We start from the raw sequence: 24,349 nt of genomic DNA, 5'->3' as shown, positions 1-24,349 counted from the left end.
AGCACTGCTGCCTCACAGCGCCAGGGACCCGAGTTCGATTCCCAGCTGTCTGTGTGGAGTCTGCACATTCTCCCCGTGTCTACGTGGGTTTCCTCCGGGTGCTCCGGATTTCTCCTACATTCCAAAAGATGTGCTGGTTAGGTGCTTGGGTTTCCTCCGGGTGCTCCAATTTCCTCCCACAGTCCAAAGATGTGCGGGTTAGGTTGATTGGCCATGCTAAATTGCCCCTTAGTGTCAGGGGGACTAGCTAGGGTAAATGCATGGGGTTATGGGGGTAGGGCCTGATGCAGACTCGATGGGATGAATGGTCTCCTTCTGCACTGTAGGATTCTATGATTCTATGATAATTACTGCTGAGAAGCTAAGTTCATGTTTTGTGGAATGTTAAATTTCTCCATTAAGATAAAAACAGTCCACAAAGTTTTAAAATGATATTTTGTAAAGTTTCGTCATAATATTTTAGCTCCTATCTTAATCCAATCACAGTCATCTATTTAGCTGCCTGAGAATTTAAATTAAAAATCAGGGGATTCATCCCTTTACCTTCTTGGGCTGTTGCCTGTGAGGATACTTCAAGGGGATTGGCTGCTCACCCTGCTTGCTGAGACTAACACCACTGGTCGCCTGAAGATCTCCATGATTGGGTGCTAGGTTTAAAATGTCACCAGGAAAGGGAAGTCCCACACTACAGAGATGGTTAGATCTTTGCGGGCAGCTCTCTTTGAGATTAGTGGCGAGTTCTATTGCTTCTGCACTCACTGCTAATTCCAGCACATTGTTTTGGACACTGCCACTCCCAATGTATTTGCCATTGATAGCTAATTTATGTGTACGCTGAAATCTTAACAGCTGTGATGTATTTGCTGCAGGTTAATGGAAGGTTATTAGGTGACTAATGTCCAGGAAATTGTACTCTTGATATTTTTTTAAAAAGTTGGCTTTGCAACAGCTTTCTTCCAAACTCCGATATATATAAAATAGTAAATATTGTGTGGAAGCTTAATCCAGCATCTGACTGCAGGTTGAACCGTGGAAATACCACAACAGAACATTGCCATATGCTTTGCAGGTCAGGGCGGGGAGTGGGGGGGTGGGTAAGCTCAAGAAGGGATCACAGTTGGGGAAGGAGAGTAGTTAGCACTGTTGCCTCACAGCGCCAGCGACCCGGGTTCAATTCCCGGCTTGGGTGGTTGTCTGTGCGGAGTCTGCATGTTTTCCCCATGTCTGCGTGGGTTTCCTCCGGGTGCTCCGGTTTACTCCCACAGTCTGAAAGACCATGCTAAATTCTCCCTCAGTGTACCCGAAAAGACGCCGGAGTGTAGCGACGAGGGGATTTTCACAGAAACTTCATTGCAGTGTTGATGTAAGCCTACTTGTGACACTAATAAACAAACTTTAAACTTAAATTATACATTGCACCGCAAAATAAGGTTCTACATAACTATGTAAGATATAGCACTAATATCACTGGAGACATAAAAGGCAAAATAATGTACACCACAAATTCCCATTAATCTGACATACTTGTAGGACAATATGAAGAGATTATCTTGCAAGACAGATTCTGACTGAATAATATCAATTTACACATGATCTGGATGCAAGAGACCAAGAAGGTATCTTGTGATACAAGTGTAAGTTATCCAAAGTTGAGGTGTTGTTCTCACAGCATTGCAGACCAATTATACACAAAACTATATCAATGTCATTTATTCATTCAGATCGAAGCATACATTTTATAATGTTAAAGAATTAACTGTAATGGCACATTCTACAAGAGCAATTCTTTTCATAAGCGTACACAAAAAGCATAGTTCTATTGAAAAACAAACTAAACAATAGAACACCAATACCCCACAGGAGATTAGCACCTCCCCTTATCAGTGACCGATGCGTATTGTTCAGGCTGACATGACTGCCCTGTATATCTCGTAAGAAGTCTCACAACACCAGGTTAAAGTCCAACAGGTATATTTGGAATCACGAGCTTTCGGAGCACTGCTCCTTCCTCAGGTGAGTGAGCCACTCACCTGAAGAAGGAGCAGCGTTCCGAAATCTTGTGATTCCAAATAAACCTGTTGGACTATAACCTGGTGTCGTGAGATTTCTTACTGTATATCTAGAAACAGCCTGTATAGAACCCCAAGCAAACCATGCATGGTAGTAGTCTCTTCCGCTTTCAGGCCTTGCCTGGGGTTAACAACCAACATCCGAGAATGCTCTGACTGGGTCTTTGAGTATATCTTCGTGGGCAAGAAGAGGTCAAATATCCCAAGGGCTGAGAAAGAAGCTGGTTGACTTCTGAGAACAATGGCCAGTGAGCAGAATGTTTTGCATGGGTCAAGCTTTATTAAAGTATAACTGACTGGCGAACCTGGACCTGAGTTACTGAACCTGGAGATGGATTTGGAAGATTTGTTCTGCATCCATTTCAAAACTACGTTTCTTCAACAGTCCCTTGAAACAAAAAGACTCGATACTAAAAGGCAGCATGCAGGCAAGCAGGAAGAGAGAGACAGGCGTGTGAAATGAGCAGACAAACTATCTCATAACCAGACAGCGACTGCAATGAAACTTGGACGTAATTCATGCTTGAGCATAGCAGTGAAATCAATAGAGATCAATTTCACAAACGCACATGAAACAGCAATTGCTTAGCAAGTGGGCAGTAACACCAGAAACCTACTTTCCCCTGGAGGTGAAGATTATTGCGAATTATTTCTCTAACTTCATCTTCCGTGTCTTTCTGTTTTAAGAAGGAAAAATGATTAAGTTTCAGCAGACTACCTTCAAAAGACTCACAACTTCTTGTAACTCTCGTAATACATCAAGTGCACAGTAATGAAGACTATTTGTCCAGCAGCAACGCTGTACTTTCCAGATGTGTCTTCAAATTAATTGTGCAGAATGTTTGTCGGGGATGTTTAGGGGCATTGAGAGTTACACAGGTCCAATTATTTCTGAGGCACAAGGTAATAATATACCAAGTGTCAGTGTGACAAGTCTCCTTCAGGTGTTTGCAACAACAAATGTGAGTAGTGCAATCTTACCCTGCATTGTTATTCACCGTGTTTCACCCACTAATCAATTTGTAAATCCTAGCCTAGAAATTACTCTTAATGCACTGTTGCTTAAGACTTTTATGGGCTGAAGTGACCATTTTGTAGCAGCGAAGTACAGAGGGATTAGGTATAATAAAGGTAAAACTGGAATCCTATATAGACTCATAGCTAACAATGCAGCTAAATGCCTCTTCGAAGGGCGAAACCAGGTACTTAAACCTCTTGAACAACATGGTGTTGTTTGGGGCAGGACGGTGGCATAGTGGGTAACACTGCTGCCTCATTCCGGCCTCGGGTCACTGACTGTGTGGAGTTTACACTTTCTCCCCCGTGTCTGCGTGGGTTTCCTCCGGGTGCTCCGGTTTCCTCCCACAGTTCCAAAGATGTGCAGGTTAGGTGGATTGGCCATGCTAAATTGCCCCTTAGGGTCAGGGGGACTAGCTAGGGTAAATGTATGGGGTCAGGGGATAGGGCCTGGGTGGGATCGTGGTCAGTGCAGACTCGATGGGACGAATGGCCTCCTTCTACACTGTAGGATTCTGTGGTACATCCAATTTCAGCTGCTTGCGGAGAAATTTCCATTGAGAACAGAGAATACACAACGCCAAAAGAAAGTGCACTTTAAAGAGCAGTGCCAGAAGGATGAGAGAGCAGCAAAACATAACCTGTCACTTAGTCAACACTTTCCGTAAATAGAGGGTTTTGTCATTCGAAGACATGTTGAGATAAAAAGGGAGGAGGTATTGGAGGTTTTGAAAAACATTAAGGTGGACAAGTCTCCAGGGCCAGATAGGGTCTATCCCAGAATACCGAGAGAGGCGAGGGAAAATATTGCTGAGGCCTCGGCCAAAATCTTTGTATCAGCTGGAGACCTGGGCCGAAAGATGGCAGATGGAATTTAACCCGGACAAATGTGAGGTGAAGCGATCTGAAAGGTTTACTGCAGAAGCAAAGTATACAGTAAATGGTGGAGCCCTTAGAAATATTAGCATACAGAGGGATCTAGGCGTGCAGCTCCACAGTTCCCTGAAGCTGGCAACTCAGGTGGACAAGATGGTCAAGAAGGCATTTGGCATGCTGGCTTTCATTGGTCAGGATGTTGAGCACAGGAATTGGAAAATCATGTTGCAGCTGTATAAGACTTTGGTTAGGCCGCATTTGGAATATTGTGTACAATTCTGGTCGCCACACTACCAGAAGGATGTTGATGCACTGGGACGGGTGCAGAGGATGTTGCCTGGTTTGGAGGATATGGACGGTGAAAAAAGATTGAACAAACTTGGATTGTTTTCATTGGAGCATCAGAGGATGAGGGGGGACCTGATAGAGGTTTACAAGATTATGACAGGCTTGGATAGAGTGGATAGTCAGAGTCTTTTTCCCAAAGTCGAGGGGTCAATTACTCAGGAGCATAGGTTGAAAGTGAGAGGGAGAAAGTTTAAGGGAGATGTAAGGGGCAAGTTTTTTACACAGAGGATGGTGAATGCCTGGAACGCATTGCTGCAAGAGATGGTGGAAGCAGATTCTATAACAACGTTCAAGAGGCATCTGGATAGATACATGAATAGGCAGGGAATAGAGGGCTATGGACCATGTAGAGGCAAGAAAATATTAGATTAGAGAGGCATCTATGCCAGCACAAACTTGGTGGGCCAAATCTGTACTGACAAGGCAGAATGAGGCCATTCGGCCCAACGAATATGCTCCAGCATTCGATCGTGACTGATATGTTTCTCAACCCCATTCTCTCACCTTTTCTCAACCCCATTCTCCCGCCTTTTCTCCATAACCATTGATCCCCTTACCAATCAAGACCCTATCTCTGTCTTAAATACACTCAATGACTTGGCCTCCATAACCTTCTGTGGCAATGAATTCCACAGATTCGCCACCCTCTGGCTGAAGAGGTTCCTCCTCATCTCGGTTCTAAAGGGTCGCCCTCTACTCTGACTCAGGGAAAAGGCGGGAGAATGGAATTGAGAACCATATCAGCCATGATCAAATGGCAGAGCAGACTCGATGGGCCGAATGGGCTAATTCTGCTCCTATATCGTATGGGCTTAATTTCTTAAAAATGCAAGTCTTACTTCCATGACCTTCTGGAGGTAATGCTCCTCAAGGCGGATCACACATGTTCGACTTCCCTGAGTATGCGTGGTACCTGAGGGACCTATCTGTGTGAGTTCAGTGGCTCCCTTATCTCCCTGACCACCCTGCGCTGTTTTTTTTCTCTGCTCATCCTTCATCATTTGGTGCACTAACTCATCGTGTAACTGTACCGAATCTTATCCCCTTTCAAGTTAACACAAGTTATCAGGCAATCCTGAAATTGGGAGTGAATGCTTTAATTGGCACAAAGACCCATCCTTGTGACGCTACAGTGCTTTTCTGAAATGTTACAGTACAATGTCTGCAAACTGACAGGTACAGGAATGTGGGCAGAAATTCCCTTAAATGGAAACATTCACTGCCTTTCGGCATATCATAATGCATTGACTGGACAATATTATTGTATGCAATAGGTTGAGGAGAATTTTGAACAGCAGCGATAAATAAAAATTCGAGTGACTGCTCAGGAACGAAATACTGGACATTACTACACAATTAGCACACCAGGCAGCCCAATAGCACAGTGGTTAGAACTGCTGCCTCACAGCGCCAGGGACCCAGGTTCGATTCCCGGCTTGGGTCACAGTCTGTGCAGAGTCTGCACATTCTCCCCGTGTCTGCGTGGGTCTCCTCCGGGTGCCCCGGTTTCCCCCCACAGTCCAAAGATGTGCGGGTTAGGTGGATTGGCCATGCTAAAATTGCCCCTTAGTGTCAGGGGGACTAGCTAGGGTAAATGCATGGCGTTATGGGAGTAGGGCCTGGTGCAGACTCAATGGGCCAAATGGTCTCCTTCTGCACTGTAGAGATTCTATGATAATTACTGCTGAGAAGTAATCATACCAGGGACCGCACTGCTGCCTCACAGTGCCAGGATCCGGGTTCGATTCCCGGCTTGGGTCACTGTCTGTGCGGAGTCTGCACGTTCTCCCCGTGTCTGCATGGGTTTTCTCCGGGTGCTCCGGTTTCCTCCCACAGTCCGAAAAATGTGTTGGTTAGGGTGCATTGGCCATGCTGAATTCTCCTTCAGTGTACCCGAATAGATGCCCGATTGTGGCGAGGAGGGGATTTTCACAGTAACTTCATTGCAGCGTTAATGTAAGCCTACTTGTGACACTGATAAATAAACTTAAATGCATGATCAGTATAAGATGCAGAGTAATATCTAGGCTTTAGACTCTGCTAATAATATTCCTGCCAATATATTGATTCCTATTAACGTTAAGAAGGCAAAACGATAACTTGGGGAAAAAAAACAAAATCATAATCATAATCTGCATACCATGCTAAACCTATTTTTAGCTAATGAAATTAGTTCCTGGTCACCAGGGGCGCAAATATTTAACCCGATAGGCAGTAGTCTCTTCAGCGCTGCAACAATGAGTGAAGTTTGAAGAGAATAGCGGTCCCCTTTCCTCTTGGACTTCTTCCTCTCTTGGTCAGACACGCCTCCCTGTGGATCGCAGGAGAAGATAAACAGGTGTCATTGATAATGCTGCTTATTCGACAGAGAAAATCGTTGCTGCTGTCAGATTTTTTTCAAAGGATCAGGGCTTTCTGCCCTGATTGGTTTTGACAAAGGGTCTTCTGGACTCGAAACGTCAGCTCTTTTCTCTCCTTACAGATGTTGCCAGAACCTGCTGAGATTTTCCAGCATTTTCTCTTTTGGTTTCAGGGACTTCTGCCACCGTTCGTGGAGCAAAAGTGGGGAGGTGCAGGAAAGGACCAGAGCAGGAGGGCCAGGGATTGTGGAGATGGAAGACTGAAGGAGATTTCAGAAATAGAATGGTGCCACGGAGAAATGTGAAGAAAAATGATTCCCAATTCATTGCCAATTAATGCTAAACCATGAGTATCTTCATTCAGAATGGCTACTTCATCTAAGGACTGAAGCTTGAATCCCCTAAATTTATTTTACATTGATCTCCCAGAGATCAAAGGTTTCTAATCCATTTGGCTACACTGGATTTGAACCCATTTCAGTGTGCTCATTAGGTAACAATGAGTGCATGGTGGCACAGTGGTTCGCACTGCTACCTCACAGTGCCAGGGACCTGGGTTCAATCCCCAGCTTGGGTCACCATCTGTGTGGAGTTTGCACGTTCTCCCAGTGTCCGGGTGCTCCGGTTTCCTCCCACAGTCCAAAGATGTGCAGGTTAGGTGCGTTGACCATGCTAAATTGCCCCTTAGTGTCGGGGGACTAGCTGGGGTAAATGCATGAGGTTATGGGGATAGGGCCTGGGTGGGATTGTAGTCGGTTCAGATTCGATGGGCCGAATGGCCTCCTACTGTACTGTAGGATTCTAAATAATTCACTTAGTTGAATATAAACATGATATTACAGGATATAAAGAAAAATGAGCGGTTTAGCTGAATATTTATTAATCGCCTCAAAGCATTTCTACTATCTACAGTAAAGTCATTAATGTTGTCTAGTTGAATGAACATCAACTCCCGTCAATGCCTGGAAGGGAATGGGTGGGATTTTCCAGCTGCGCTCACCCAAAAATGCCACCCAAGGTCAACAGGCCTTTGCATGATCCGTGTCCCCCCACTACAATTCCCGTAGCTGGCGGGACGGGAAAATTCCACCCCCTTGCTCGAAGAGATCTACTTGAGGAACCACCTGATAGAAGGGACACAATTCTTCCAGGACACCCAACGGGAAGAGGAGGCCTGGAAAAGGAGCCTGAGAAAGGAATACCAGTGTCCCGAGTCCGAGGACCAAACCCAATTCCCAGAAATTGAAGAAGTGACTTGAGGACTGAGCTCATCAATCACACAAGGACCCACAGAACCCACGGCCAGTGACACAGAGTCTCTTAGGTGGACAATTGCACTCGTTAGTGAGTGATCACAGAACAAGAAGAATCATCAATACACGAGCAAACATAGGGGGCACGGTGGCACAATGGTTAGCACTGCTGCCTCACAGCACCAGGGACCCGGGTTCGATTCCTGGCTTGGATCACTGTCTGTGCGGAGTCTGCACATTCTCCCCGTGTCTGCGCGAGTTTCCTCCGGGTACTCTGGTTTCCTCCCACAGTCTGAAAGATGTGTTGGTTAGGGTGCATTGGCCATGCTGCATTCTCCCTCAGTGTACCCGAACAGGCGCCGGAGTGTGGGGACTAGGGGATTTTCACAGTAACTTCATTGCAGCGTTAATGTAAGCCTACTTGTGACTCTGATAAAAAAACTTTAAATAATAAAAAATATATATACTACTGTAACTTTAAATCCTGTGTAATTCCAACTGCAAACAACAGCAGAAATTCTGTGGCAGACATACAGCAATACAGCTCAAAAAAATAATCACGACAAATCTGCAACCTTTGACATCTTGGACTTTGTGTCGGTGATGAGGAAGGACATATTGTTGATTTCATTCTGTATCACAAAGTTCTGCTCCTCTCTTTTGAAGTTCTGAAAAATACATTCCGACAGTCAGTGAGACTGAAAATATACAACACAAACTGTTGTCCCATTACAAATTCTCAAAGGTTGGCCACAGAACTGCATATTGTGCTCACGTGAGATTTTGCCCAGTAAATAAATACTTCGGCCACCATGCGGAAAAGTTCCTCTGCTTCAGAATTTGGTTCCTTGAGCCACTTCGCCCTGAAATGAAACAAAAAGATTATTTGTGGCTGGGCTGACAAGTTGCACTTGATTCCAACCTTTCTGTATCTGCATGGAAATCAAGGTTGAATCCCCAGCTGGAAAGCAGCAATGCCGGAAGGGACGGATATTTGGAAAGCCCCATAATATTCACTCATTAAAATGAATGCCTGGGAAAATCGGGCTGGCTATCTGCAGAATGTAGGAACATAGGAATTAGGAGCAGATGTAGGCAATTCAGCCCTTCGAGCCTGCTCTGCCATTCAATCAGTTCATGGCTGGTCAAGGGTGGCACAGTGGTTAGCACTGCTGCCTCACCGCGCCAGGGACCCGGGTTTGATTCCTGGCTTGGGTCACTGTCTGTGCAGAGACTGCAGTTCTCCCCGTGTCGGCGTGGGTTTCCTCCGGGTGCTCCGGTTTCCTCCCACACTCCAAAGATGTGCGGGTTAGGTGGATTGGCCATGCTGAATTGTCCCTTCGTGTCAGGGGGATTAACAGGGTAAATATGTGGGGTCATGGGGATAGGGCCTGGGTAGGATTGTGGTCAGTGCAGACTTGATGGGCCTAATGGCTTCCTTCAGCACTGTCGGGATTCTATGATTCTATAAGTAGGCAATTCAGCCCCTTCGAGCCTGCTCTGCCATTCAATCAGGTCATGGCTGATCAGGAGTGGCATGGTAGCACAGTGATTAGCATTGCTGCCTCACAGCACCAGGGACCCGCGTTCGATTCCCAGCTTGGGTCACTGTCAGTGCAGAGTCTGCACATCCCCTCCCATGTCTACGTTTGGTTCCTCCGGGTGCTCCGGTTTACTCCCATAGACCAAAGATGTGCAGTTTAGGTGGGTTGGCCATGCTAAACTGCCCCTTAGAGTCCCAAGATGTGTAAGTTAGATGGATTAACCATGGTAACATGTGCGGGGCTATGGGGATAGGGCCTGGGTAAAATACTCTGCCAGAAAGTCAGTGCAAACTCAATGGGCAAAATGGCCACTTCTGCACTGTAGAGATTCTATGATTCTTTCTGGTCTCATATCCACCTCCTTACCCGTTCCCCATATCCCTTTAACCTGTTTTTATCAGAAATGTATCTATCTCCTTGAAACCATTTAATGATTCAAACTCCACTGCGCTACAGGGCAACGAGTTCCACAAATTCACCACCCTCTGCGTGAAGTAGTTCCTCCTCATCTCAATTTTAAATCCACCGCCTCTCAATCTTTACCTGTGGTCTCTTGTTCTAGATTGTCCCACAAGGGTAAACATTTGGTCAGAAATAGCCAGTCAAAAGATTAACAAGCGTTGATGAATTACTCCAGTAAAGCGGAGGTGATGAAAAGGAATACAAGCCTAATCAAGGTTCTGTGTGAGCACAGCTATTTGCCTGGAGTGGCCAGTCAGGGAATTAGCACTGTTACATTTTCAAAGTTAAGATTATTCTTTTGATTAATTGACTGTTGGTTAAAAGAACAGCCTGTGCACACTGTATACAATACATAATAGAATTCCCTCAAGGTTATTCCACCTCCACACCCATATCTTCAGAAAAAGTGCAGCGAGACAGATAAAAGGCATTTCCCCTGCACTTCTGGCAAAGTTATAGTGGTGGAGCAGGAGTAGCGCAACAGAAATTGTGATATAAATTGTACCAAGACCAGCAGACATGGGCGTAACAGTGGCACAGTGGTTAGCACAGTTGCCTCGCAGAGCGAGGGACCCGAGTTCGATTCTTTGGGTGACTGTCTGTGTGGGGTTTGCACATTCTCCCCGCATCTGTGGGGTTTCCTTCGGGTGCTTTGGTTTGATGTGCAGGTGAAGGTGGATTGGCCATGCTAAATTGCCCCTTAGGGCGGAACCTTACCGGCATGTCCGCCCAAGTTTCATATGATCCCGCCTGAGGCCAATGGAGAATGCTGTTATAGAGTCATAGAGGTTTACAGCATGGAAACAGGCCCTTCGGCCCAACTTGTCCATGCCGTCCTTTCTTTTTTAAAACTCCTAAGCTAATCCCAATTGCCCACATTTGGCCCATATCTCTCTAATGTACCCATGTAATTATCTAAATGCTTTTTAAAAGAACAAATTGTACCCGCCTCTACTACTACCTCTGGCAGCTTGTTCCAAACACTCACCACCCTCTGTGTGAAAAAATTGCCCCTCTGGACACTTTTGTATCTCTCCCCTCTCACCTTAAACCTATGCCCTGTAGTTTTAGACTCCCCTATCTTTGGGAAAAGATATTGACTATCGAGCTGATCTGTGCCCCTCATTATTTTATCGACATCTATAAGATCACCCCTCAGCCTTCTACACTCCAGTGAAAAAAGTCCCAGTCTATCCACCCTCTCCTTATAACTCAATCCATCAAGTCCCGGTAGCATCCTAGTAAATCTTTTCTGCACTCTTTCTAGTTTAATAATATCCTTTCTATAATAGGGTGACCAGAATTGCACACAGTGTTCCAAGTGTGGCCTTACCGATGTCTTGTACAACTTCAACAAGACATTCCAACTCCTGTATTCAATGTTCTGACCGATGAAACCAGGCATGCCGAATGCCTTCTTCACTCTGTCCACCTGTGACTCCACTTTCAAGGAGCTATGAACATGTACCCCAAGATCTCTTTGTTCTGTAACTCTCCCCAATGCCCTACCATGAACTGAGTAAGTCCTGCCCTGGTTCAATCTACCAAAATGCATCACCTCGCATTTGTCTAAATTAAACTCCATCTGCCATTCATCAGCCCACTGGCCCAATTGATCAAGATCCCGCTGCAATTGGAGATAACCTTCCTCACTGTCCACCATGCCACCAATCTTGGTGTCATCTGCAAACTTACTAACCGTGCCTCCTATATTCTCATCCAAATCATTAATATAAATGACAAATAACAGTGGACCCAGCACTGATCCCTGAGGCACACTACTGGTCACAGGCCTCCAGTTTGAAAAACAACCCTCTACAACCACCCTCTGGCTTCTGTCAAGAAGTCAATTTTGTATCCATTTGGATACCTCACCCTGGATCCCGTGAGATTTAACCTTATGCAACAACCCACCATGCGGTACCTTGTCAAAGGCCTTGCTAAAGTCCATGTAGACAACATCAACTGCACTGCCCTCACCTACCTTCTTGGTTACCCCTTCAAAAAACTCAATCAAATTTGTGAGACATGATTTTCCACTCACAAAGCCATGCTGACTGTCCCTAATCAGTCTTTGCATCTCTAAATGCCTGTAGATCCTGTCTCTCAAAATACCTTCCAACAATTTACCCACCACCGATATGAGGCTCACTGGCCTGTAGTTCCCAGGCTTTTCCCTGCAGCCCTTTTTAAACAAAGGCACAACATTTGCCACTCTCCATTCTTCAGGCACCTCACCTGTTCTCTGAACCTCGCCCAACCCCAGAATCGGGGCAGGTGTGCCGGTAAAACTCCGGTCCTAGTGTCCAAAGAGGTGTAGGTTAGGGAGATTAGCAGGGTAAATGAGGGTAAAGGCTTAAAGAGATGAAGGGTGGAGGTGGGCCTTGGAAAGATGCTCTGTTGGAGTCCTTCTGCACTGCAGGAATTCTATGAATTTTGCAAGTAGCATGCATTAAAAAGTGTTTAACAGCGCATGCCATCTGCATAAAAATATACTTTCCTTAATAGTTCATTTCTTTCCAAGATTTGGCCTAAGATAGTTAGGATAGTGAACAGTGCAGTGATCATGGGCCGCATGGTATCCTTCAATATGTGTAGTTGCTGATTCTGTGTGGGAGATTTCCCTCTGGTGTGTCATTATGACATTTTAAAAAATGTGTGGGCTGGTGGATGAGGAGAGATATAGACAAATGGGTTTCCAAGGTCAATTCATGTGGATCCCCAATGGAGTAGTCAGTGATGTAAATCAGGTGTAAGCTGCGAAAGGACAAAGAAACCAAGGCTACAGCACTTGAAAAAAGACAGATTAGCTTGCACGTTTCAGCAACGGACTCTCAGATAATGTTGTTTCAATCATTTTTTAACCATATCTCTCAAGAGAGATTCCAACAAGAGCCACCTGGATCAAGTTGTCAAACAAGGTCAGAGTTCGTCATGGCAAGAAAGCAGAAAGGAAATGCTGATTCCGACCCCTAACCCTCCTGTAAAGGTCACCATATGAACTCTCTACTTATATAATCTATGTGGTGTGCAGAGTGGATGGGAAGGTGAAGGTGGCGGGGGCGGGGGGGGGGGGCTGGTGGTGGAGGCAAGGTTGATGCCTCTGGCAAGTTGCATCCTTCATAAGTGCTGCCTAACTCGCATTTCCTCTATCCTGCCTGTTCTACCTAATCCAGGATAGAAACATAGAAAGTAGATGCAGGAGAAGGCCATTCGGCCCTTCGATCCTGCACTAACATTCTTGACTGATCATGCACTTTCAGTATCCCATTCCAGTTTTCGCTTCATACCCCTTGATCCCTTTAGCCACAAGGACCACGTCCAGCTCCTTCTTGAACCTATCTAATGAACTGGCCCCAACAGCTTTGTGTGGTAGAGAATTCCACAGGTTCACAATTCTCTGGGTGAAGAAGTTCTTCCTCATCTCAGTCTGAATGGCTTACCATAAGACCATAAGACATAGGAGCAGAATTAGGCCACTCGGCCCATCAAGTCTGCTCAGCCATTCAATCATGGCTGATTTTTTTCCCATCCCCATTCTCCTGCCTTTTCCCCATAACCCCTGATCCCCTTATCAATCAAGAACCTATCTATCTCTGTCTTAAAGACACTCAATGACCTGGCCTCCACAGCCTTCTGTGGCAAAGAGTTCCACAGATTCACCACCCTCTGACTGAAGAAATTCCTCCTCATCTCTGTTTTAAAGGATCGTCCCTTTAGCCTGAGGTTCTGCCCTCTGGTTCTAGTTTTTCCTACTAGTGGAAACATTCTCTCCTCATCCACTCTATCCAGGCCTCGCAGTATCTTGTAGGTTTCAATAAGATCTCCCCTCATCCTTCTAAACTCCAACAAGTACAGAACCAGAGTCCCCAACCGTTCCTTATACGACAAGCTCTTCATTCCAGGGATCATTCTTGTGAACCTCCTCTGGACTCTTTCCAAGGGCAGCACATCCTTCCTTAGATATGGGGCCCAAAACTACTCACAATACTCCAAATGGGGTTTGATCAGAGCCTTATACAGTCTCAGAAGTACATCCCTGCTCTTGTATTCTAGCCCTCTTGACATGAATGCTAACATTGCATTTGCCTTCCTAACTGCCAACTGAACCTACACATTAACCTTAAGAGAATCTTGAACAATGACTCCCAAGTCCCTTTGTGTTTCTGATTTCCTAAACATTTTCTCATTTAGAAAATAGTCTGTGCCTCTATTACTTCCTCCAAAGTGCATAACTTCACACTTTTCCATATTGTATTCCATCTGCCACTTCTTTGCCCACTCTCCTAACCCCTTATTCTTAGATTCTTCCTGCATCTAGCCTGTCCAGTCCCATCAGGATGTTATATGTTTCTATGTTTACAGGATAATGACACTTAGCGACCACAGAGAATCCCAATTCTACCCCTGACAAGTCCCAACTCCAGATAGGAACAAAGCTCTACCAGTGATCTGACACATGTAGACACAAGCGCTCGGTGACTACGGGCATACATATGATGATACCGTGCCTTTACGAATGTATTTGCATCATGTTTCTTGTGAGGGGTATGTTTAAAATTTAGCTCTATTTTATATGGTGCCAATTTGTCTACAAACCAGGCAGCTCATATGCTGAGAATGCAAGCTAATGATTGATTTTAGCTCGGGATATGTTTGTTTTAACCTGAGTTAATGCATTTTTGCTGACTTGGTTTTTCCCCTGGGGTTTCAGGGTAGGGTTTTGATTCGGTTGATTGACAGAGTCATGTGCCTAAAGGGAGGAGCTAAGCTTACAGGAAAACGCAAGCAGTTACTGCGGGGTTATGAAAGAAGGAAAAGGTGTCTCTCTGTTTCTCTTTCTCTCTCTGGAGGCTGCTGTTTGGGATCTGCTCAGAGAAATGGATCTCTCTATTAGTTCCAATTCAAGCAATATTCCTCTTATAGACTTAAACTCCTCTTCAAAATCAGTTAGCAACACGTGGAAATGGGTCTCTCTCTCTGTTGTCTCTCTCTCCAGAGGTGTTCTTCAGGCTTGAGGACTGCTAGCTAAAGCCCAAGCATGTAAGCCTGTGTGTTGCTAACTGATTTTAAAGAGGAGTTTAAGTCTATGAGAGGAATATTACTTAAATTGGAACTAATAGAGATAGGTTAGCAGTTAAGAATTGTATCTTTTCATGTATAAGCATTTCAATCGGTAAAAGTTAAGCTAATTAAGTTGTTATAGCTAAACTGTTAAACAAAGTTTGTTTTGATAAAAGCTTCCTAGTGAGTCAACAGAATCACACCTGGAGTGAAACAACTTATCCTCACACTAATGTCCAAATAAAAGAAATAGTTGGGGTCTAATCAGGCTTCATAATATAACCTGCAGTTTCTGATCTGATACCCTAACATCAGGGCCACACAAGAAATAAGTTCCCAGCTGCAGAAATTGTTATTGAAATGGCACTTTCTTCAGGCTCAATTACTCCTCACTTCTACCTCAGTGACTGCTTTGCCTGATGAATCTCAGTCCAGGTTACCTTGAGTACACTGAGTGTATTGAAATAGATAACTCAGAACTGCTGATGGCAGCACAGTGGCACAGTGGTTAGCACTGCTGCCTCACAGCTCCAGGGGCTCAGGTTCGATTCCAGCCTTGAGTGACTGTCCGTGTGGAGTTGCTCCCTCCAGGTGCTCCGGTTTCCTCCGACAGTTCAGATTAGGGGGATTGGCCATGCTAAATTGCCCCTTAGTGTCCCAAGATGTGTAGGTTAGGAGGATTAATGGAGTAAATACGTGGTGTTATGGGAATAAGGCCTGGGTAAGATGCTCTGTCGGAGAGTCGGTGCCGACTCGATGGGCCGAATGGCCTCCTTCAGCACTGGAGGGATTCTATGCTGCTCCACTGGTCCACATTTTGACATAGACCAGTAAAGTGACAGCAGGTGAGCCCTGTGAGGACTGAAAAACCATGAGAACACTTGCTGGAAGCATTTTAATGGGGAGAATTGGGTGCCCGATGTTTTCTAGGTCCAGAAATTTCTGGCACCATTTGTGTATCACTCATGTGCCAAAAAAACTGGAAGCTAACTCACTCCATCTGAGTCTGAACAGCTTAAAATTTGAATTCAATAAAAAAAATCTGGAATTAAGAATCTACCGATGACCGTAAAACCATTGTCGATTGTTGGAAAAACCCATCTGGTTCACTAATGTCCTTTAGGGAAGGAAATCTGCTGTCCTTACCTGGTCTGGTCTACATGTGACTCCAGAGACACAGCAATGTGGTTGACTCTCAACTGCCCTCCAAGGGCAACTAGGGATAGGCAATAAATGCTGGCCAGACAATGACAGCGACGCCAAGTCCCACAAATGTATAAAAAAACACTGTTCACACCACCACAACAACATTGCGCCTAACAATGTTTACTGTGGTTTGCGTTATTATGCTGTTCCCTTGGAAATGAATGAAAATCCTTTTCCAGACACTTGTCTATGAAGGTAACACTCCTTTAGCAACAGTTATACCTTTAAATCAGCGCACTCATGAAGGATTAAAAATATGTTACCGATTATAATCCACAAATCTGATCAGCAGCGGGTAGAAAGCGTAAAGATCCCGAGCCAGCACAGTAAATTCATCCAGAATTAGCAGCTCAGCCTCCGACATGTCTCCTCTGCCCTCTGATTTAAGGTGTTCCTCTTCCGTCACCACCGTGGCCACTTTCTTTTTCAGCTTCTCCATCAGGGGCAGGAAGTGTGTTTTCAGCAGCTGTGGTTTCACCTTGCTGATGATTGGCTGTGAGAACACTGTCCGAAACAAAACATCAGGTTACAGCTGTTGACAGGTGCGGCCGGGGCAGATTCGACAGCGACTCTCAAAGGGGAACACTTGAAGAGAAAACATTTGCGTGGCTACAGGAAAAGCGCAAGGGAGCAGGACGAATTGGATCGTTCTACCACGGAGCTGACACAGGGGCCAAATGGCTCCCTTCTGTGTTGTATCAGCCTGACCCAGACAGCAAACATGGGTAAACCCCAATTAGAAGGGTGGCACAGTGGTACAGTAGTTAGCACTGCCTTGAGTAACTGTGTGGAGTTTGCACGCTCTGCCCGTGTCTGCCTGGGTTTCCTCCGGGTGCTCCAGTTTCCTCCCACAGTCCAAAGATCGTAGAATCATACAGTGCAGAAGGAGGCCATTCGGCCCATCGAGTCTGCACCGACCACAATCCCGCCCAGACCCTATCCCCATAACCCCATGTATTTACCCTAGCTAGACCTGCTAACATTAAGGGCAATTTAGCATGGCCAATCCACCTGAATTGCACATCTTTGCAGAATGGGAGGAAACCGGAACACCCGGAGGAAACCCACGCAGACACGGGGAGAATGACGTAGACGCGGGCAGATGTGCAGGTTATGTGTATTGACCGTGTTAAATTGCCCCTTAGTGTCCAAAGATGTGTAGGTCAGACAGGTTATAGGGTAAGTCGCGGGGTGAGCCTGGGTTGGGTGCTCTTTCAGAGAGTCAGTGGAGACTTGATGGGCCCAATGGCCTCCTTCTGCACTGTAGGGATTCTATGAGTCTGCATCATTCTCCTCTGGGTGTTCCGGTTTCCTCCCACATTCCAAAGATGTGCAGGTTAAGTTCATTGGCCATGCTAAATTGACCCTTAGTGTCCCAAGATATGTAGGTTAGACGGATTAGCGGGGGAAATATGTGGGGTTACAGGGATAGGGCACAGGGGTGGGCCTGGGTAAGATAGTTTGTCAGAGATTCGGTGCAGACTCAATGGGTCGAATGGCCTTCTTCTGCAATGTAGCGATTCAATGGTTCTATGAAACTGGACTTTATTTTTCAATAACTCGCGCACACTGATTCTCATTCAATACACAGTGATTCACATAACAATCCTTCAGTCCAGACACTATTGTTCAGTAAACTGTAAGGACTGATTACAAGTAACAAGCCTCAAGTGAGATGAGAGATTAGAGGAAATCTCGCTGTGGGTTAGTGGCGTGTGGAACAGACTCCAGCAAAAACAACTCCGTTAACTCACCCACAGGGGAGTAATGAAGGATCTACTGAAGTAATTCTCTTTGCATTCTTGGCTTACTGCACAAACTCTAATTGTTTCATCAATCAAATTGAATATTTCCATTTTAGAAAATTTGGCAGTCCTTGTAACTAATTTCTTCCAGTAAACAATAAGAATGAAGCATTCTGAACAGCAGATCAGCGCTATTAATTATACATCGTAATTCAAATATCAATTTTATATTTGACCAGTGGAGAAGAAAAATACCACATTACGATAAATGAAGGTTACTTGAACAAATGCAAATTTTTACCCAGTGGGATACAGGAGGATGTCACGAAGGAATAAATTGCTCTTTAATTGTGACATTTTAAAAAATTTGGTCAAATCCCTAAACACGTGGAGGCATTCGGCATGCTTGGTTCCATTGGTCAGAACATTGAATACAGGAGTTGGGACGTCTTGTTGAAGTTGTACAAGACATTGGTAAGGCCACACTTGGAATACTGTGTACAGTTCTGATCACCCTATTATAGAAAGGATATTATTAAACTAGAAAGAGTGCAGAAAAGATTTACCAGGATGCTACTGGGATTTGATGGTTTGAGTTATAAGGAGAGGCTGGATAGATTGGGACCTTTTTCTCTGGAGCTTAGGAGGCTGAGGGGTGACCTTAGAGAGGTCTATAAAACAATGAGGGTCATAGATCAGCTAGATGGTCAACATCTTTTCCCAAAGGTAGGGGAGTCTAAAACTAGAGGGCATAGGTTTAAGGTGAGAGGGGAGAGATACAAAAGGGTCCAGAGGGGCAATTTTTTCACACAGAAATTGGTGAGTGTCTGGAACAAGCTGCCAGTGATAGTAGTAGAGGTGGGTACAATTTTGTCTTTTAAAAAGCATTTAGACAGTTATGTGGGTAAGATGGGTATAGTGGGATATGGCCAAATGCAGGCAATTGGGACTAGCTTAGTGGTTAAAAAAATGGGCGGCATCGACAAGTTGGCCGAAGGGCCTGTTTCCATGCTGTAAACCTCTCTGACTCTATGGGATGGGATTTTCCGGCCGCGTTCACCCCAAGACCGGAAAATCCCACCCGAGGTCAACAGACCTTTGCATGATCCTGTCCCACCCACTATGATTCCCGTGGCGAGCGGGACGGGAAAATTCCGTCAATGGGGTCGTCCCGCCGGTTTCTACGGCGTTTTGTGTGCCTCACCCAACTGCCCCTGGAGAAACTGCCACAGCGGGGTCGTCTTAGGTGGGACTGGAAGATCATGCCGGTGGGAAGGGCCAGAAAATCCCACCCAGGGCCTCAAGTTTCCCTGCAACACATTGGGACGGCTAACTAGGAAATGGTGGAGGTGCTGCCCACAATTTTCTATCCATTCAGCAAGCGTGCCGAAAACCTCAAGGCGTTTGGCGGCAATTTCCTGATTTGCACATTCCCAGCAGATCCCAGAGAGTCCAATAATGTCAAACCTTCATTAAATGTGGTGATTAGAAACAGCAGTACCTGCTAATCTTTTCATCCACGCTCCTTCGTCAATGCCCAGGTTGTTGGATATAATCTTCAGGATGTTGCCCAGGAGGGTGTTCATGTGCTCCGAGGTCAGGGCAGTGCAACACCGCTCTGCCTTTTCAGGGTTATTCTCCGGCCCATGTTCCCACCAATGGGACATGTAGCTGCACAGCATGGGCAAGATGACCTCCATCACGTGGGGCATCTGAGTGTAGCGAATCCCAGATTCCGCTAGCTCCATGATCTCTTCCAGCAAGCTCTCCAAGGAAGGAATATTGGGACACATATCTTCCACTTTGGCCGGCAACTTCAGAGCTGAGGCATAAGAAACAACTTTGAAACTACAGAAAAGATCAGAAGCGCCACAAACAACAATACTTTTGAACTGATCATCCCGAGGCCTAACCTTTTGACAAGCAAACCAATATATAACTCGAAGAAGCTTTGGCTTTTTTCAGTGCAATTTTTCATTTCTTTAACATAATATGTCCCAACAATTTAACCTTGATAATGGTTGTCAAAATCTTTTTGACCTTCTCTATAAAGCTTCACATAGGTTGAGGCCACTCAACTCACTTGAAGGCACAACAATAGCGTGTCTCTGTAGTGAGGTGTGTAATCGACACGATGGGTGGAATTTTCTTGGGGTGGCAGAGGTTCTGCCACTTTGGTCATAAGTGGGAGGTTTCAGTGGGTGTCAGGACCTGCCAGCGGCAGCCTATCAATTGGCTGCCACTGGGGTTGCAATCTAATTATGGAAAGTGGCCAGACCCCCAAGAGCTGCCAGCCCAGTTGGAGGCAGCGGCACTACTAGTGGCGGCCATTGCTGTGGCTGCAGCTGCATGAAGAGGGCACCTCAATGGCTGGATCCTCTGGAAGAGTTCAGGAAGGTTTTGGGGCATTGAAGTGGGAGTTTCATGGAGGACCAGAGCAGTGTTCCACGGGGGCAACCATTGCCCCCTTCGTGCCCCACGGAGCGCTAGTAAAAGTGGAAAGCATGCACCCCTACCCCTCTCCCCAACAACCACCCAGCCCATTAAAGTTCATATACTGAGGTCCCTGGTGCTGAGAGACAGCTAACCACTGTGCCACCATGCCACCCTTCTCTCTTTATAGAGGAAACGCCAAAGGCCGAGTTTAGTGGCCTTCTTTAGTTACACCACTAAGGTCATTTAATTTTTGGTTCTTCTGTTTATCGTAAACATATCAATCATAGAAAGATTGGTGATCAATAATGTGCGTTTTTTGTTTGAAGATAAGACTATCTGCATACAGTGGTAACTGGGAGGCTATGTGGACATGTCAGACTGTTGCTCTGTTCCATCTGCAGAGTACATGGGATTACACATCACATTCTGCTTGAGGTATATGGTGATAGACAGAAATTTAAGATATGCTACTTAAAGGGTACCTCGCAATAGGATTTGTTCCATAAACATTACTGTCTGCATCCAGACCCTACCATAATGCAGCAGGATATGATGAAACTTAGACACGTTGCATCAGTACATTTGTTGGTCCCTAAAAGTCGCGTGGGATCAAATGGAGGAATGGCCAAGAACAAAAGCTGGATAGAGATACTGTACCCGCTCGATCTTTCGGTGTCTTAGTGTTGTAGCTGGAGAATGGATTGTGCTTATTCGAGTCAGTTTCTAGGAATGCGACTGGAAAGGCCCCAGCAAATGCTGCCAGACATTCCCCCAGTGCTGGACGCTGCCTGCAGATGGAAAATTACACAAACGATGGTAAAATTAACACTGAATCCTCAGGAAACAGCATCGTTGGTCTGCAAATTTGCCACCAATAAAGGTGTTGATTAAGCCCGAAGCTCTGGAATTCTCTCCTTCTCCCTCTCTTCCTGAGAACCTACCACCATGACCAAGCTTTTGGTCACCTGTCTTAATATATCCTTCTTTGACTCAGTGACAAATGTTGGATGACAGTGCCGATGTGAAGCTTCTGGGGCAGCCTAATATGTTAAATGCAAATAGCTGTAGAAATCATTATCTCCTCACAGCTACATGCATTCAACCAAACTGCGATGGAAATCAAGCAAAGGGAAACTGTTACACTCAGAAAGCACTTAATCACAGTTTGAAAAATAGTGAGTGTTTCTTTTCAAGCTGGTAGCGACTGCCATGTCAACCAACTTGGTTTCAACAAGGGCTAATAGTATGGTGTTGGCCAGAGAAACAGAGAAATACCTCAAGAAGGTAAAAATAAATAAATTAGTAATTTAATTTTTACATCTGGATTTGTGAGGTGGCTCTTGTTCTCACAGAGAGTCGTGTTAATTTTTAGAAATTTTCCATTTTAAAAGCAATGCTCCTCTGAGCATCTCAAAAGAAGCTTTTTGTCTGCAAATAGGCTTCTGTGTTTTCAGTGTTACAACAGTGACTACATTCCAACAGAAATCCATTGGCTGTAAACTGCTTTGGGTCCTCCTGAAGTCATGAAAGTTGCGATATGCTGGTAGCCATGTGTAATGATCTGAACGAGGTCCATGAGGTTTTCTTCTTGTAGCATGAGCTCCATGGTTGAGGTAATGATTGTCTGCTCATTCAGGGAATCTCAATTGGGGCAGGGAATTTGGGCAGCATGGTGGCAGATTGGTTAGCACTGCTGCCTCACAGCGCCAGGGACCCGGGTTCAATTCCAGCCTCGGGTGACTGTGTGGAGTTTGTACCTTCTCCCCATGTCTGTGTGGGTTTCCTCCCACAGTTCAAAGATGAGCAGGTTAGGTGGATTGACCATGGTAAATTGTCCCTTATTGTCAGGAGGCCAGTGGGGTAAATACTTGGGATTATGGAGATAGGGCCTGGGTGGAATTGTTGTCGGTGCAGCTTCAATGGGCCGAATGGCCTCCTTCTGGACTGAGGGGATTCTATGATTCTAAGTGTATAAAAATTGAGGAGTATCAGGTTTACTGACATTCCGGATTCTGATTTTGTACCCGAAGCACTCTTAGGGGGGGAGCTGAGTTTGTAAATAAAGGGAATCTGGTGCAGGGACACTGGCTGTCAGGAATTATTTTACCGTGGCTCAGGTGACTCACCTCAAGTCACAAGGTTCCGGGTTCAATCTCCACTCCAGGGTTTGAGCACAAAAAATCAAGGCTGACACTCCTGTTACAGTACTGAGGGAGTGGCGCACTGCTAAGAGGGGGTCTTTCAGACGAGGCATTAAAGCGAGGCCTGTTCAGGTGCATGTAAAAGACCCCGCAACATTATTTCAAAGCAGAGCAGGGGAATCATAGAATCCATACAGTCCTGAAGGAGGCCATTTGGCCCATCGAGTCTACACTAGCTCAGAATCTTACCCAGGCCCACACCCCTGTCCACCCGATCTCCGTGACCCCTAGTCCACTTTACACAAAGGGGCAATTTAGCACGGCCAATCTACCTAACCTGCACATCTTTGGATTGTGGGAGGAAATTGGAGCAGCCGGAGAAAACCCACGGGGGACACGGGAAGAACGTGCTGACTCCGCACAGACAGACACCCGAGGCTGAAAATGAACCCGGGTCCCTGAATTATCCCCAGTGCCAATATTTATAATCAACGTCAGGAAAGAAGAGATGACTCGGTCATTATCAGATTGGTGTTTGTGAGAGTCTGCTCTGCACAAATTAGCTGCTGCGTTCCTCACAATAATGACGACACTCAAAAATCTACTTCATTTGCTGTAGAGTGTTTTTTGACGTCTGGTAGTCGAGAGTGGAAGTTCTTTTTGTATACAAGTGCCTTCCCTTTACTATTTACAATTCATAGATTTAAGATAGTAAATTATTCTTAAATTCGTTATGACTTTTGAGGTGCCACTCTTCAGTGGTTGAATTGCCACTGATGAATCATATAAACTCAAGACATTCCTGCCACATAATGTAGCAATTTGCTGCATTGTAGGTAGTATCCTTGAGAAACAATAGGCACGACCTAACCAACCGCTCACGCCCCGCTGTCGCTGCAGCGAGAATGGAGAATTAGGCGTGATGCGCTATCAATAAGGCGAAAGACTACCGATATGCCAATATAAGTGTAGGCTTTTATTCACAACAGAATCAGGAGCAGATCCCAACATATAACCAATCTGGACTGAACAAGGGGGAGGAGACAGCCACCTTTATACTAGGTGCTGAGGGGAGGACCCAAACTGGAAGGGGATGTGTCCAGGTATGACAAGCACACACAACGGTGGTCCATATAGGACAAAGGCACAACTGAGGTCCACCACAAGGCGCCTAGCCAAATCTCCGTTCACTGCAGCAGGACCAGAAAATCCCGCCAGTGTGAACAGCCGTAAGATTCCGCCCAATGGCATATGCTATCACAGTACAAGTAATTTTTAGATACATGCTATCTACGTTTTAATATTTCCACTGACTATTTCCTTACCTTTCTACGTATATGCTTTTCCCCGTACCCAGTGCGTATAAGCTGCTTAATATTCTGTAACCAGAAACTTGCACATCGTCCACTGCAAAAGAAGAGTATCCCCAGCACATTAATTCTCACATTCATTGTCACAGGAGCGATACAATATTTTTCTTCTATCTGCTCTAATGAAGTTATAAGTTTACCTGTGTCTCTGGAGCTGAGAGGGCTTCTGCTGTTAAAACTGAGAGATTTTTTTAAAACAATGTCTAAAACATAGAAATATAGAAACTAGAAGCAGGAGTAGGCCATTCAGCCCTTCGAGTCTGCTCTGCCATTCATTAGGATCATGGCTGATCATCAAATTCAATATCCTGATCCCCCCTTCCCCCCATATCCCTTAACCCCTTTAGCCCCAAGAGCGATATCCAATTTCTTCTTGAAATCACACAATGTTTTGGCCTCAACTACATTCTGTGGTAGTGAATTCTGCAGATTCACCACCCTCTGGCTAAAGAAATTTC

General features: G+C 45.4%; 1 protein-coding gene across 1 annotated transcript in view; it reads right to left on the bottom strand.

Annotated features, from left to right (window-relative positions):
* The window catches only part of ryr2a (ryanodine receptor 2a (cardiac)), a 455,564-nt gene that overhangs the window by 110,820 nt on the left and 320,395 nt on the right, over nucleotides 1-24,349 (bottom strand). Inside the window, 8 exon segments of the mRNA XM_078230647.1 lie at nucleotides 2,687-2,746; nucleotides 6,451-6,621; nucleotides 8,499-8,591; nucleotides 8,699-8,786; nucleotides 16,463-16,703; nucleotides 19,446-19,766; nucleotides 21,038-21,168; nucleotides 23,847-23,928. Coding sequence (XP_078086773.1) covers nucleotides 2,687-2,746; nucleotides 6,451-6,621; nucleotides 8,499-8,591; nucleotides 8,699-8,786; nucleotides 16,463-16,703; nucleotides 19,446-19,766; nucleotides 21,038-21,168; nucleotides 23,847-23,928 — 1,187 coding nt within the window.

This window comes from Mustelus asterias, chromosome 15 (genome assembly GCF_964213995.1).
Source record: "Mustelus asterias chromosome 15, sMusAst1.hap1.1, whole genome shotgun sequence".
NCBI lineage: Eukaryota > Metazoa > Chordata > Chondrichthyes > Carcharhiniformes > Triakidae > Mustelus > Mustelus asterias.
Note: the sequence above shows the minus strand (reverse complement) of the source record. Positions and strands in the feature narration are given on the sequence as shown.